This window comes from Phalacrocorax aristotelis, chromosome 1, assembly GCF_949628215.1.
Source record: "Phalacrocorax aristotelis chromosome 1, bGulAri2.1, whole genome shotgun sequence".
Lineage (NCBI taxonomy): Eukaryota > Metazoa > Chordata > Aves > Suliformes > Phalacrocoracidae > Phalacrocorax > Phalacrocorax aristotelis.
The window spans coordinates 139,225,635-139,238,460 of NC_134276.1; the positions used below are offsets into that span (position 1 = coordinate 139,225,635).

The following is a 12,826-nucleotide window of genomic DNA, read 5'->3' on the forward strand; positions in this document are numbered from 1 at the left end:
CTGCTGCCGCCCCTTCCAGGGAAGGGTCTCAGAGAAGCAAGAAATCTCACCTCAAGTTAATTTTCTTTCTTTAAAGTAGACAGCAGATGTCTGCCAGAGACATGACCAAACTCCCTATTTTCATTATTCAGTTCTAACCATTACATTGTGTAAAATAACCTGTCCTTTGGTATCTCTTTATGTAATGGACCATCCCTAAAAAGAAAATGTCTTTAATTCACACAAAACTATTATTTTAAGTATCTGTAGTATTCTCATCCTTCTCTCTAAGGATGAGAGACCTGAAAAAGAAGGAATATATCTCACAATCTTTTTACCCCTTGCACTCCTTACTCTCTGGGCTACTTTTACTCCTAAGCACTGCCCCAAAAAATAATAAGAAAAAAGAAAAAGAAGAGGAGATAAAAGACTGCCAAGGAAAAACATTACTTGAGCACGCAATTGCGGTAAGGCTGTTGAGAGAAGAACGGCTAAGCCGCCAGTCGGTGCTCCCAGGAGACAGGCTTGTCCACACAACTCCCATTCAGCGAAGAGGTGAAGCACACACAAGCAGGCTGTCATTTGTTTGAACAGGATTACTCGGGTAGCAGAGAGATGCTTATGCAGACATCGAAATATGCACGTGTGCATTTAGGCCAGGTTATGCGTATTAATCGCGTTCATTACAGCCTTCAGAAGCGGACCTCAGTCGGAGAAGAGACAGGTCCGGCTGCCAGCCAAGCCACATCGACCCGAAGAGTTTCACCGGGTGGTTTTTGCTTTGCGCCTGACACAAAGGGACGAGCCCCTGGGGCCGGAGAGCGGCTGGAGGAACCCGGACAGCACCGCGGCCCGGCCGGGGGGGCGGGCAGGGGGACGGGCAGCAGGGACGGCGGGCAGCAGGGAGGGCAGGCAGCAAGGGGTGCAGGCAACAAGGGGGGCAGGGAGCAGGGAGGGCAGGCAGGGGGGAGGGCGGGCAGGGGGGCGGGCAGGCAGCAAGGGGTGCAGGCAACAAGGGGGGCAGGGAGCAGGGAGGGCAGGCAGGGGGGAGGGCGGACAGGGGGGCGGGCAGACAGGGGGGCGGGCAGGCGGCCCGGCGGCCCGGCCCCGCCTCCCCCCGGTCCCTCCTCCCGGACGTTCCCCCGTCACTGCCTTCCTTCCCCGGCCGCCGAGCGGAGCCCGGGCCTGTCGCTGCCTTCCCGCCACCGGGAGCGGGTGAGGGGGGGCGGCACGAAGGTGCCCCCAGAAACGCGTCCCCGCCTTGGGAGCAGCGGAGGCGTCTCGGCGGCGGCTTCCCCCGGCTACCAGCGCCTCGGGAAGGTCGCCGCGATAATCCGGTTCCCGGCCGCGGAGGGGCCGGTACGTCCGTGGTAACGGGGCACCCCGAGGCCGGCGCCGTCCCAGCTCCCCGAGGCCCCCAGCCCGAGGGACCATGTCTCCCGCCAGCGGCCGGTGGCCGGTTTGCTTGCTGGCGATCTCCTGCCTGATGCCCAGACCATCCCTGAGCCAGGAGTGCTCCGCGCAGAAAATGGAAAACATCATCATCGATATAAACTTATCTCTGCCCAAAGGCAACCGGGGCGCAGAGCCCGTGTACGCCCCAACCCCAGAGGCTTGCGTTCGCGCTTGCTGCTCGGGGGAAAAGCTGTCAGGTAACCGGCTCCTCTTCGGTCTTGTCCGTTACTGCGTACCAACGCTTGCGAAATCACTTCTGAAGTTGTCCGGGACGAGGGTGTTCTCTGTATTCAGCGCGGAAACGTTAATTTATCCTTCCATTCGCGCTGCGACTGGTAACAGCTTGCGGCTGCTATCCCGGTTTGCCAAGTGTGGTGTTAAATGTTAATGCAAGATCCCAGCGTGCTTAGGAAAAGAGTTGCAGTAAAGAAACAGGGGTAATTTTAAATGTTAAAAACTCTCAGACCTCCAAACTCCAAGATGTGTAAGCTGTATTTAGTAGCCGTGCTACAAAGTAACTGATATTTTGTGCTATGTGTAATTTTAGCCAAAAATGAGAGAGTTTACCCTTCTCTGAGGTGGCTGGCTTGCATCAAGCTCTTGGAGCAGCAGGAGGTACAGCAGCAACTATAAATGACAGTGGTAAAAGTAACTCCACAAGCAGCAACAAAGCCAAGAGATTCCTGGGATGTGATGGGAAAAGTATAAATAATTTCCTCCCCCATAAGTGTATCAAGGAGGTTTTCAGATTTATTAGGATTTGTAAGCGAGAAATTATTATATGAAGTGGTGCCAGTGCGGTATGGGTGAGGGGAGGATGAGGGATTAGACTCATTATTTTGCCAAGCTCATCTGTACAGGAAGAGGAAGGTATAACCTTTTGCATATTGGCCCTGGGCCATTCTTTTGCAGTCCTGGGCGGTTTTTCCTGTAGGAATGTTGTGTGTTAGTACTTTTCCTCTTACTCACACGAGGAAAAACTAATTGAACAGACCAGAGCTTATTATCAAGGTGATATAAAAGGTTTTATTGCAGTAATACGTATATATCATGTTTTGCAGGAGACAAGAAGTGTAATTTGATTATTTTTGACGCTCGAAGGACAAGCGCACATCCAAACTGCTACCTGTTTTACTGCCCTAGCACAGAGGCTTGTCCGATGAAACCCGCGACGGGATTCGTGAGCTACAAGATAACTAGAGGTAAATAGTAGTAAAAGCCACCGATCCCCACTCTAGATGACCTTGGCACCTGTGACTTTTCAGTAATGACCAGGAAATTTTTGGTGGTTGCTTTTTTAGTAGGATGTTCTAAGCCTAGTGCTGTAATTTGAAAACGCTGCTCTTTTGCTTTGTGGGAAACGGATGGGCAGGTGTGTGGTGAGCTCCTGCGTGGGCCCAGCTTCCCAACTGGAATGACATCCTGACACTTATGAAACTCCTTTACTTTAGATTCAGAACTGCTCATAATTTTCCCTTGCTTAAAACAAAAGGAAGCTGCTTCTGTCTTGATATATTCAGGAAGGAAAATTTCCTGTACATAATGCTGAAGACCATCACTGAAAGCAATATAAATACAATGTCCTTGTAGCTGTCTGCATAAGCAAAGGATCCATGCTACGCCAATGAATGCTTCTGCCTGTGCCTATAGAGTATCAAGCAAATGTTGGGCAAGCCTTGGAGGACCGCTGTGACATTGCTGAGTAATTGGGAATAGTAATCATTATTTTCTGCTTTCAGTTAGGGACCCTGAAGCGCACATGCAAGTGGACTAAGCTGAAAGCTTTATGGCATGTGGGCTGCACACTCAGAAGTTTCTCGCCATCTGTCATGTGCAGTACGATTTTTAATAAAAAGTCTTACTGGTTAACTTGCACCAGACCTGTTTGAATGGCTCAGATAAGCAACTGATAATTAGACTGTCTTCCTGCCAAGAGTTCACAAGGTGGTTTCAATGTGGCTTGCTTGAGAGAGCAATAATTTTGTATTTCCAGAGACTGAAGTTTTGTTGAAAAAGAGAACTTTTCCGGGAGGAACTATGCAAGGAGCAACAGCAGGATATGTAGAAAGATTATTCACATAATGTTACCGAATATTTTTGTGCAAGCACAATCGCACAAGAATTGAGCAAAAGGAATGTGCAACAAATTAATTGTATGTCTATAAAATTATCATTAGAGCTATTCTTTTCTCTAGCTCTTTCTCCCATAGAAAAATATAGGGGTTTCAAACAAAGAAACAGGAAATGTAATTGTGCTTGTGCTTTCCTCCTGCATGTAGTGTAATGCTCAGCTAACAACTTGATTGCACATCTATTTTTCATTTTTCATTTCTTTAGCTTCTGTGAACATTGAATTATGGAAAGATTATGCTAGCTTATTTACCTTATGTTCCTAACAAGTTCTCAAAGGTAGCACCTGAGCAGTGTTGGTACTGACAAACATTTCAAGCTCTGTTTTTTTCACATGAGAATCTGCCTGTGGTTACACTGCAAACCAAACTAAAGGGGGAACAATACTCTATTGGTAATAAAGCAACTTAAAATACTGATGCTATGTTGGTAATGAGATTTTGTTTCTCTTTTTTTAATTATTCTTGTGGCTTGGTAACTCATGGAAACAATGTATGGTCCTGGTCCCAGTCGCAAAGTGCTGTTGCTGAGAAGAAATAACATTTCTGATTTCTGCTCTTTGTACTACTTTGGTGTTTGCCTTTTCCACCCCACTAAGATACTGGTGAGTCCTAGCAAAGTATGCTCAGGAGGTGCTTAGTTTGTTTTTAGGAGTGACAACCCTGATGTTTGGTTTCTAATGCAGCTTAACAGATTTGAGATATCAGCAGGACCACTTTGGTTTTTTAATCTCATTTTAGAGGTTGACTCGTGCAATGCCCTTGTTTTTTCTTACCCACAAGCATATCTACCCCAGCACCCCAGCTGTACCTTGCACGTGACAGTTTTGGGCAATTGCATTTGGGAGCTTGTAGTCTAAAATGGAGACAAAGAATACTATAAAACCAACGTTTGATGCTGAAAATGTGGAGTAGAGTTAGTGCAGGCAGTTAATGCGAGTGCTGCAGGGTAGCAGTGATACTTAACTCCCATATAAGACTCTTCATGTAGCCTCCCTGTGCTCCCTCCACCCGTCCTCTGAACGCTCAGTGCATGCTCCGTGCTTTTCTAGCTGTTGCCCAGGTGAGGGAATTGAAGATGACATAGCAGGCTGCAAGTGCTTTGTAGCTGTCACGCTACATCCACTGTTTGTTTAAATGCATGGGGGGGAGCATCCCTGGGAGTGCATCAGGAGCAGGGAAAAAGTGAGCTGGGGACTGACTGTGTGGCGGTGACAGGCCGTTTCCTCCCTGGTGTGGAAATGTGTCCAGAGCTGCGAAAGCAGCTGTGAGTTTGGGTGTCTTTGACCATACAGTTTCTGATTCTCTAGTAACTGAACATTTTGTTATTTAAAGCCATGCTCTAAAAGAAGAGCATGGCTTTTCTCTAAGTCAGGTCTTGTGGTTGGAGCCTGTTACCTCTGTTTAGGATCTTACTTTGCTAACAAGCTGGTGCCTGACTGAAAGGTTAGGATAAAAATTGGTGTCTATGATTCAACCGAAGTATTTGCTGTGCTCTTGTTTAAAGCATTGCCGAGTTTTTTGTTGTTGTTGTTGTTTTGGGGGGTTTGGGTTTGGCATTTTTTTGCATTTCATTTTTTTGTGGAGTCTTTAAGGCTTGGAAATATATATTAAAACAGCAGCCAAGTAGGCTTCTTTGAGTGTATAATAAAACTAAAATAAATCCACCCCTCTAGATAAGAGCTCCTACTTGAGAAAAAAGTGACACTGAAAATGTCACGGACTTTTTGTTCTTTATTTCAGTTCCAGTGCAGTTAACAAACCTCTTTGTTTCTATCAAAGAGATGAGTAAGAGTCAGAACTACTCGAGAGGATGTTCCCTTTTAAATGTTCTGTGCGGCAACTGAATGATTATATATATATATACACACACACGCATATTATATATATTATAATTATGCTTGTGGGGGTGTGTATGTATATATATATCTATGAAAAATCTGAATGATAACAGGCAGTCTTCCCCAGAGCTTGTGCTCAACTAAAATCTCTCTAATACCTGTGTAGAATCAGATAGCTGCTTGAATTATCGATCGTATGGAATTTCTGTCACATAACGATGTTGCCCTGCTTCCCGATTCTGTTAAATAACATTCACTCACCTGGTTTGCAAGCAATACATATCGACTTCTGGAAAAATGATCAAGTGCAGTCTGCTGCTTATGGAGAAGGCGCCTTCACTGAAAATACCTTGGAGACTCTTGGAATAGTGTCTTTTTTCTAGCATGGCAGTAGGAGCTCAGGTCTTTCCTACAAATCAGTATGTGTATAAAATGGCCTACAAAATGGGGTTATTATTGCCACCTTGTATCATAAGACAATTTTTGTATGTGAATTGAATTGTATCAAACAATCACAGGGTGCTTGGATATGACGAGAAAGGGGAGTATATAATCATCTTGGCTAGGTGGAGGTGTGTACATCTGACACACAAAGTTTGGTTGATAATATCTGCTTCTTAACTGACAGAGGCTGAGAATGGTTTAAAGTCAATGGGCCAACTCAGTCCGCATTGCACTGCTAAATAAAGCACTTCTCTGCATGCAGGACAAGTATAAAATGATCAGATTGGGATGTTTGCACTGCACAGGTGAACTCTGTAAGAAGCGGCAGTCTGGGTCTGGTGTGCCCAGGCTTGAGGCTGACAGGTCTTATGACACAATTTAAAAGTCACCCACCATATTTTAAAGAAAGGAAGATCTTGATGCTTCAGTTTCATTAGTCCTTACATTCTGGAGTCCCCTTTTAGCTCTTTTACTAAGAAATACAAATTGTTAGAGTAAGCCTGTGGTAGTAAAAAATAGATTTAATAATTAAATACTGGTATCTCCTTTCTGTTTCCAGACACCCATGCCCTGGAGTATACATCCTTCAAAACTGAGGACTTTTCTTCAGATGGGTATTCTATGTCTTCAGATGCTGAAGCCTTTATTTCTCACAGTCAGACTGGCCATCAGAATCATACTGCTGCTTTGCAACAATCTGTCTTTCATCAGGCACCTGAACTCCTGAACCACGTGGCCAAGCATTTAGACAACAGTGAATTTAATACAGTTTTTCCTGAATCTCAAGGGGCAAAACATTCTGAGAGCTTAGACCCCATTCCGAGGCAGAAAGTAATCAACCTGCCATCAAATATGTCTTCTGCTGTTCAAATTGGAAACCCCTCCGCTTTGTTCCCCACCACTCAGTCTAGTGTTCCCAAACCCAGCAGTACCACTCTTCTTCCTCTGCCTACAAGTACCACCAGACTGGGATCTCACACGACCTCTCTGCCTACCGGTGGCACCAAACCTACTGCTGTCACCACCACCACCACAGCTACCTTTCCTCCTACTGTGAACACTAGAGCTCAATTTGGTATCCCTACCGCTGTTACTCATATTCCTCTTTCCAGTCCCACAACTTCTGCTTCTACTTCAACAACCGAGCAGCTGACCACGAATTTCAGATCTGCTACTGCCCCATCGGGGCTAAGAACTCCATCCATCCCTCCTGAGCCAACAGTTGCCTCTTCCAACGATACCAGCCATGTTACCCTCCTCTCTTTTTCAGGTTTTGCTCTGCCTACTAGTTATTCCCCCATGGCTTCCCAAAACAACCCTCAGGGTTATGACCTATCTGATTCAGAAAGCTACCTGCCAGAGATTGTTCTCAGAGGGATAGGTGTTGTTCAGCTGGGAGAAAAAAGCAGCCTTGTAGCGGCTTTGCTTTTTGGGGTGATATTCTTGTTACTAGTGATTGCACTTACGGGGAAGAAAATACATGAATCTCTTCAGAAGAGACATTATACCAGGCTGGATTACTTGATCAATGGAATGTATGCTGATGTATGATGGGGAGCGGGAATAATATTGTGAGGAGCATCTCTCATCCTTGAGAGAACAACTCTGAAACGGAACAGTAGATACTGAAATCTCAGAAGAGGATGGATTCCTTTTTTGCCTGCTAATGGGGAAAGTGGCAGATGGCTTAGGTGGGGAAGAGAACTGCTTTTACTGTGCTGAACTGTAATGTCTATCACTTTTGATTTATTACTAAATCTGACAAATAAACACTAAAAGCCAAGTTAAGCTAAGAAGATCTTATATTTAAGGAGATAAAGCATTTGAGGAGCTTAATCTGTACTGTGAAAAGATTAGTGGAATAGAAGTACACCTAATAAATTGAGTACCTGTGCAGCACATGAATGTTTTCAATGCTATTTGCACCCAAATGCCCTAATGTTACATGACTTTCTGGAAATCCTATTTACCCTATCTGGGGCCTGAAAGGAGTACTTAGCACTAGAGCTTTGCATCCAAATAGTTTTAGGTACAAACAGTAAAAGTTGTAGTACACAAAACATAGTTGTCTTAATTTTCCTTAGCTACATATAGTTCATTAATATATACATATCTTTAATGTTTTTTTTTCTGCATACATTACAAGCTATCCTTAAAACCATGTGCTGCAAATTTGAGTTTGCCTTTTCCAAAGAGCTTGCCACCCTGTAGCATATTGGGTTTTTGCAGTACGTATCAAAGAGAAAAAGTTTTTGTCATATCAAAGTAAAGCAAGCTGCAATTAAGATCTTTCATGACAAACATCATGACCAAGTGACCTGGCATATGCCCAAGAGAATCTGTTCTAGTACACCTAAATCCCTAACAGGTGAAACTCCACACCTGACTGCAAAACAGGCACAAACTTGTGAAGGGGCTTAGCAAAGACAACAGCTGTATTATTGGCAGAAGACACAGAAAAGGTGTGGTCTCCATTTGCTGAACATCTAGAGGGACTGAAGAGAAGCAAGAAAGTTTTAAAGGGAAATGGTTGTTATGTAGGAGGGTACCTCAAATAATTTTCCCCCAGTCAGCAGGAGCAGGTGAACAAGGTTGCATTATCTTCATGTTTCTGGCATTCTCCTACTCCCCTCACCAGGCTGGTTGCTCTTGAAAGAGCTCCTTGCAACTATGCTGGACTTGCTGTCCTTCGTGAACACACAGAGCCCTCACTGGCTCTCAAAGCACTCCCTCTTTGCTTCTAGGGTTATCTTCAGGTGACTGGTAATAACTGTAGCTGCTCTATATGTTTCCCCATATCAGGAACACGAGATGAGTGAGAGTACGTGTAAGCATCTGCTGCTTGCTACACAACTTCCAATTTGTGTTATTCACATTTCCCTTCACATACACCCAGTCTAAAAACCAGTTTTTAGAATGAAAGACTAGATTTCAAAGTATCCGTGTGGCAGGCAGCATAATCAACAACAAACACCATGACAGAGGAGGAAGAGTGCCTCATGAATACAAGGATATAATTCTACTACAAAATATGAAACGTGACTCATGTCCAAGAGGTTCTTAGATCTGTCAAGCTCAGTGCAGTGGGAAGCAGGTGTGATCCAAAAATGGCCTCAAGGCAAGTTTTCTGAGAGCTCTAACAATAACTTTATGCAGAAAATTCTCTGAAAATTCCATTATTCAAAGATCAAAGAAAAGTCAGTGTTCCTTATGTCAAGAAGTTGAATTCTTACTATATGGGGGTTGCAAATTGCTTTACAGATACAAAACCAGCTGGTCTTCTACACTGCTTAAGTCTGACAATGCTTAAATGAAAAACATTCTGGATAACCTCTTAAAAGTGAACAAAATTACAAAAGGAAAGCATCTCAAGTTCATCAGCTTGTCTGCTGACTGCACTTTGTCAAACCTCCGTTTCTTTCTTCTTTTTTATTTTTAATAGCTATTTTCAAAGGTTTCTGGTGAAGGAATGTGAGGAGGGAGAATAACATTTCTGGGAAACGAGTTAATAAAATGATAAGTACTAGACCCAGTTGTGGGCTGAAAAAATGTGGCGCAGATCTGAGGCGGACTGTAATCTTCTCTCAAAAGAACTACATCTTCGTGAGAAGCCTTCTACATTGCTGAGGTCGCCACAGCAGCTCATTGCAGGAGAGGTGCTGGGGACATCTCTGTGCCTTTCTGCTGTAATAACAAATTTGTTGGAGGTAGAGATTGTTGGTATTAATTGATACGGTCCAGTACAGTAGAGATATGTTCAAGAGATACGTATTCAAGAGATACGGCAGGCAGACATATCTCAGGGTCATTCAGAGCACTGGGCAGGTATTTGGCTAATATCATTGGAAATATCACCCTCCATCCCAAGCAGTGACATGTATCAAGCACAGTGAACGGCAGAAGAGGTGCACGGGTACCATGACTAATTTGGTGAGGATGCTGAGCAGAGTGCTGTTTCACAATTTTCGAGTGAAACAAAGAACTTTAAATGTTCTTATATTAAAAATCCTTTTTTATGCTTGTCAGGGACTAGAAACTTGTCTCAACATCGTTGGCAGGCAAGTTTCTCTAACAAAGCCTGATCACTACAGCAGCTGAATGGAACAGTTTAATCACCAAGGTCGACCCAGCAGGAATGTGCGCCCCGTTATCTCAGAGTACTCGTCCGCTGCACATATGCCCAGCTCAAGGCCAACCGGCAACATATTTGGGGGGGGGGGGGGGGGGGGCTCGGACCCTCTAGAACTTTCAGGAACCCTCTAGTGACAGTACTGGCCATGCGCCCCAACGCCAAGTGGGAGGCAGGGGTGTGCAGACAGTTATTGACTATTGAAGAGAGTAACCTTATAAAAGGGGAAACCAGCAGAGATGACAGGGGGCGCGTTCTGGAACATCTCCCCCTCCACCGGCTTCAAAGATGCATCGGATGCCCGGACACCCCCCTGTGCCCAGAGCGGACGGACTGCCACAGATCCGTGGTGATAGCTATCGCAACAGTACCACTCTCTCCCTCCCTCTCTCCCTCTCGTTCGCTTTTTCACCATTTTTTTTCCTCTCTTTGCTTTTCTCTCCTGTACTTATTTCTGGCCAAATAAAGTGACTTGGCACTTGACTCCGTTTTGAGTCTTAATTCTGTTTCCAAGAATGTAAAAGGAACCTAGTCACAATAACACATTGGAGTTAATCAGAAGTTAAGCGCAGCCGCCCCAACCTCCCAGAATTATCTGAGGTTGGTTGGAAAGCAAGGGGGTTTAACCTCTGCCAAACTGTTCAACCCAGCAGTGGATCGTGACAATGCTGAGCAAAGAAAGTAGGTTCTAGGCAGGTGTACTGAAACCCTGACTTTTTTTTCCCGTCCATTTGTCCTGTTGGATTAAGAGCAAATGGGGAATTGTTAGGTGACAAGTTTGGATCTGGCAGGGCATTTACAAGCTGTGTTTGAACACTAGAGGGCAACAAGGGTTTATTATATAGAATTGCCAAGTTTGAGGAGCCAATTTAAAAATGTTTTAATTAGCTCAGGTTTTACCTTTCCAATAAATGGCTATTTCATTACAAAAACGTTTTATAGGAAAGCTGTTTTGTTTATTGGAAGGTTCTGGGTGAAGCATTATATATGCACGCTTTTAAAACTTCTGACTATCATATAGTGTAGTGAACAGCTGTAGAAGACAACAAAGCTAAGCAAATTATCTTCTCTATTTTAATCATGTTAAATCAGATTGCATCATTAGCCACGTATTGGCGTTGCCAGTTAACAGAGCAGGAGAGAGAGATTTCCTATCATCATTCTTTCAACTATGCTGCTTAATTATACGCATTTTCGGAGCTTATTTATTTGTCTGGATAATGCTTTTATATCATGAAACGGAAAGGAGTGAAATACAGTAACTGTAAAATATCCATCCAGTTTTTTATGCTTTTCAACACTGTTTATCTGAAATTTCTGTGCATGCTTCTATTTTTCTATTGACATCTCCTACGGTCTTAACTGTGCACCACACTCATGGGATCATCAGCCATCACAATATGATGACAACCTGTGCGCTTGGGGTGGCTCTTTCTGAAGGTAACCACTTATGTTATGGCTCAAGGCCAAAAGCTGACTGACTTTAATCACCTGGAGAGTGTAATAAATGCTGCAGCTGCTTGTTTTCATGTTGTTGCTTTAGAGTGCTGAGCAAACGCAAGGTGTGTAAGTACAGACTGTCGTGAAAAAAAAACTGTTTTGTGATATTGTACAGTAAGGCAAATAGAAAGCCCAAATTTTATAACCACTGCAAACAATCATAAAAAAATAAAGTGCAGATATATCTGAGATGGATGAGAAGGGTGCGTAGTCCCTACCCCAAAGGGCTGCAAACTCAGTATGGCATGTTCTCTTCAAATAGTGCTTCAGCCTATTGTAATTCCTTACAAGTAGGAAATGCTTGTACTCGGGATTCTTCCAGGTAAATTACTAACCGACAGAAACAAAAACCCAAAAAACCAATTACATGAGAAGACAGTTTCAAAACTGAATCTTTTTTTACTTCCTCCTGCAAAACCATTTTAGCGGATTTGAATCTGATTACACCATTAGCTACTGCTTTGGTCCCACCATCCCACACTCCATTCTGATACAAACATTGAGTTTAAAGTGCCGTTATTACAGTCAACAGTTTCCACCCAGCAACCCTTCATATAGGGGAGCTATACTTTGTGCTCTGTCACACTACTGAAACTGGCCTGGACTGCTCGGCCCTTCCTGTGCATTACTCATTCTCTTACATAGGTAATATGTTTCTCTACATCCCTATTCTTTGATTGTTACAGAATAGCTGCATCCCCTCATCATGTAAAAGTCTTGCACATCCCTTCAGGAGTGTACATGCTATTCCCAGATGCTTTACCAGCCTCTTGATGTGTAGGTCCCCTGAAGGATTAGGATATATTGAAAATTTATCTTCAGGAAGCCCACACTTACTCTTAATCTCACAGTCTGAATTTGATTTTTGCTTCTAGATCTCTACGCTTCTTGAGGATACTAAAGTGCAAAGCATAAAGCTGCTGCTCTTTGTCCTCTTTGTGTTTTGTAGATACTATAAACAATGAATAAATGTATTTTGAAGTTTCATTACAGCTACGCTGGATCACTGTTTCCTGTATATTGGCTCACTTCATGAAAAAAATAAAAAACTTGAGGGTTGTGCTTTAATTTCTGTTCTGTTACTCCTCTCCTTCCAACCTATAAAATGTCATTCTCTTCAGTGGCAAGAGTTTAGATATGCCATGTCCAAGGTGTTCTGATCCCTCTTCTTTTTGGTTTTCTTTGGTTTTAATAGAAAATTGAAAATTACATCATACTGACAACACCCAGGAATAGTCATCAGATAATTTGTGCACTCTATTTTCTCAGAGAAATTTAACGAGCAGTTAACATCCAGAACAACTTCAAGATGTTATAGATTAGACTGGCTAAACCCTAGGCATGTTTTG

At 43.6% G+C, this 12,826-nt stretch overlaps 1 protein-coding gene across 1 annotated transcript; it reads left to right on the forward strand.

Moving 5' to 3' along the window:
• The first annotated feature begins 1,149 nt into the window (after nucleotides 1-1,149).
• On the forward strand, nucleotides 1,150-7,747 carry MANSC1 (MANSC domain containing 1). Its single transcript, XM_075112115.1, has 3 exons — nucleotides 1,150-1,631; nucleotides 2,496-2,636; nucleotides 6,408-7,747. The coding sequence occupies exons 1-3, from the start codon at nucleotides 1,412-1,414 to the stop codon at nucleotides 7,397-7,399; spliced, it is 1,353 nt and encodes a 450-aa protein (XP_074968216.1). The 5' UTR covers nucleotides 1,150-1,411; the 3' UTR covers nucleotides 7,400-7,747.
• Nucleotides 7,748-12,826: the final 5,079 nt, after the last annotated feature.

Bases quoted from the DNA above. Each gene is read 5' to 3' on its own strand.
- MANSC1 (XM_075112115.1), top strand. From the start codon at position 1,412: ATGTCTCCCGCCAGCGGCCGGTGGCCGGTTTGCTTGCTGGCGATCTCC. The intron at 1,632-2,495 runs GTAACCGGCTCC...CATGTTTTGCAG, and splicing joins CTCGGGGGAAAAGCTGTCAG to GAGACAAGAAGTGTAATTTG. The intron at 2,637-6,407 runs GTAAATAGTAGT...TTCTGTTTCCAG, and splicing joins GAGCTACAAGATAACTAGAG to ACACCCATGCCCTGGAGTAT.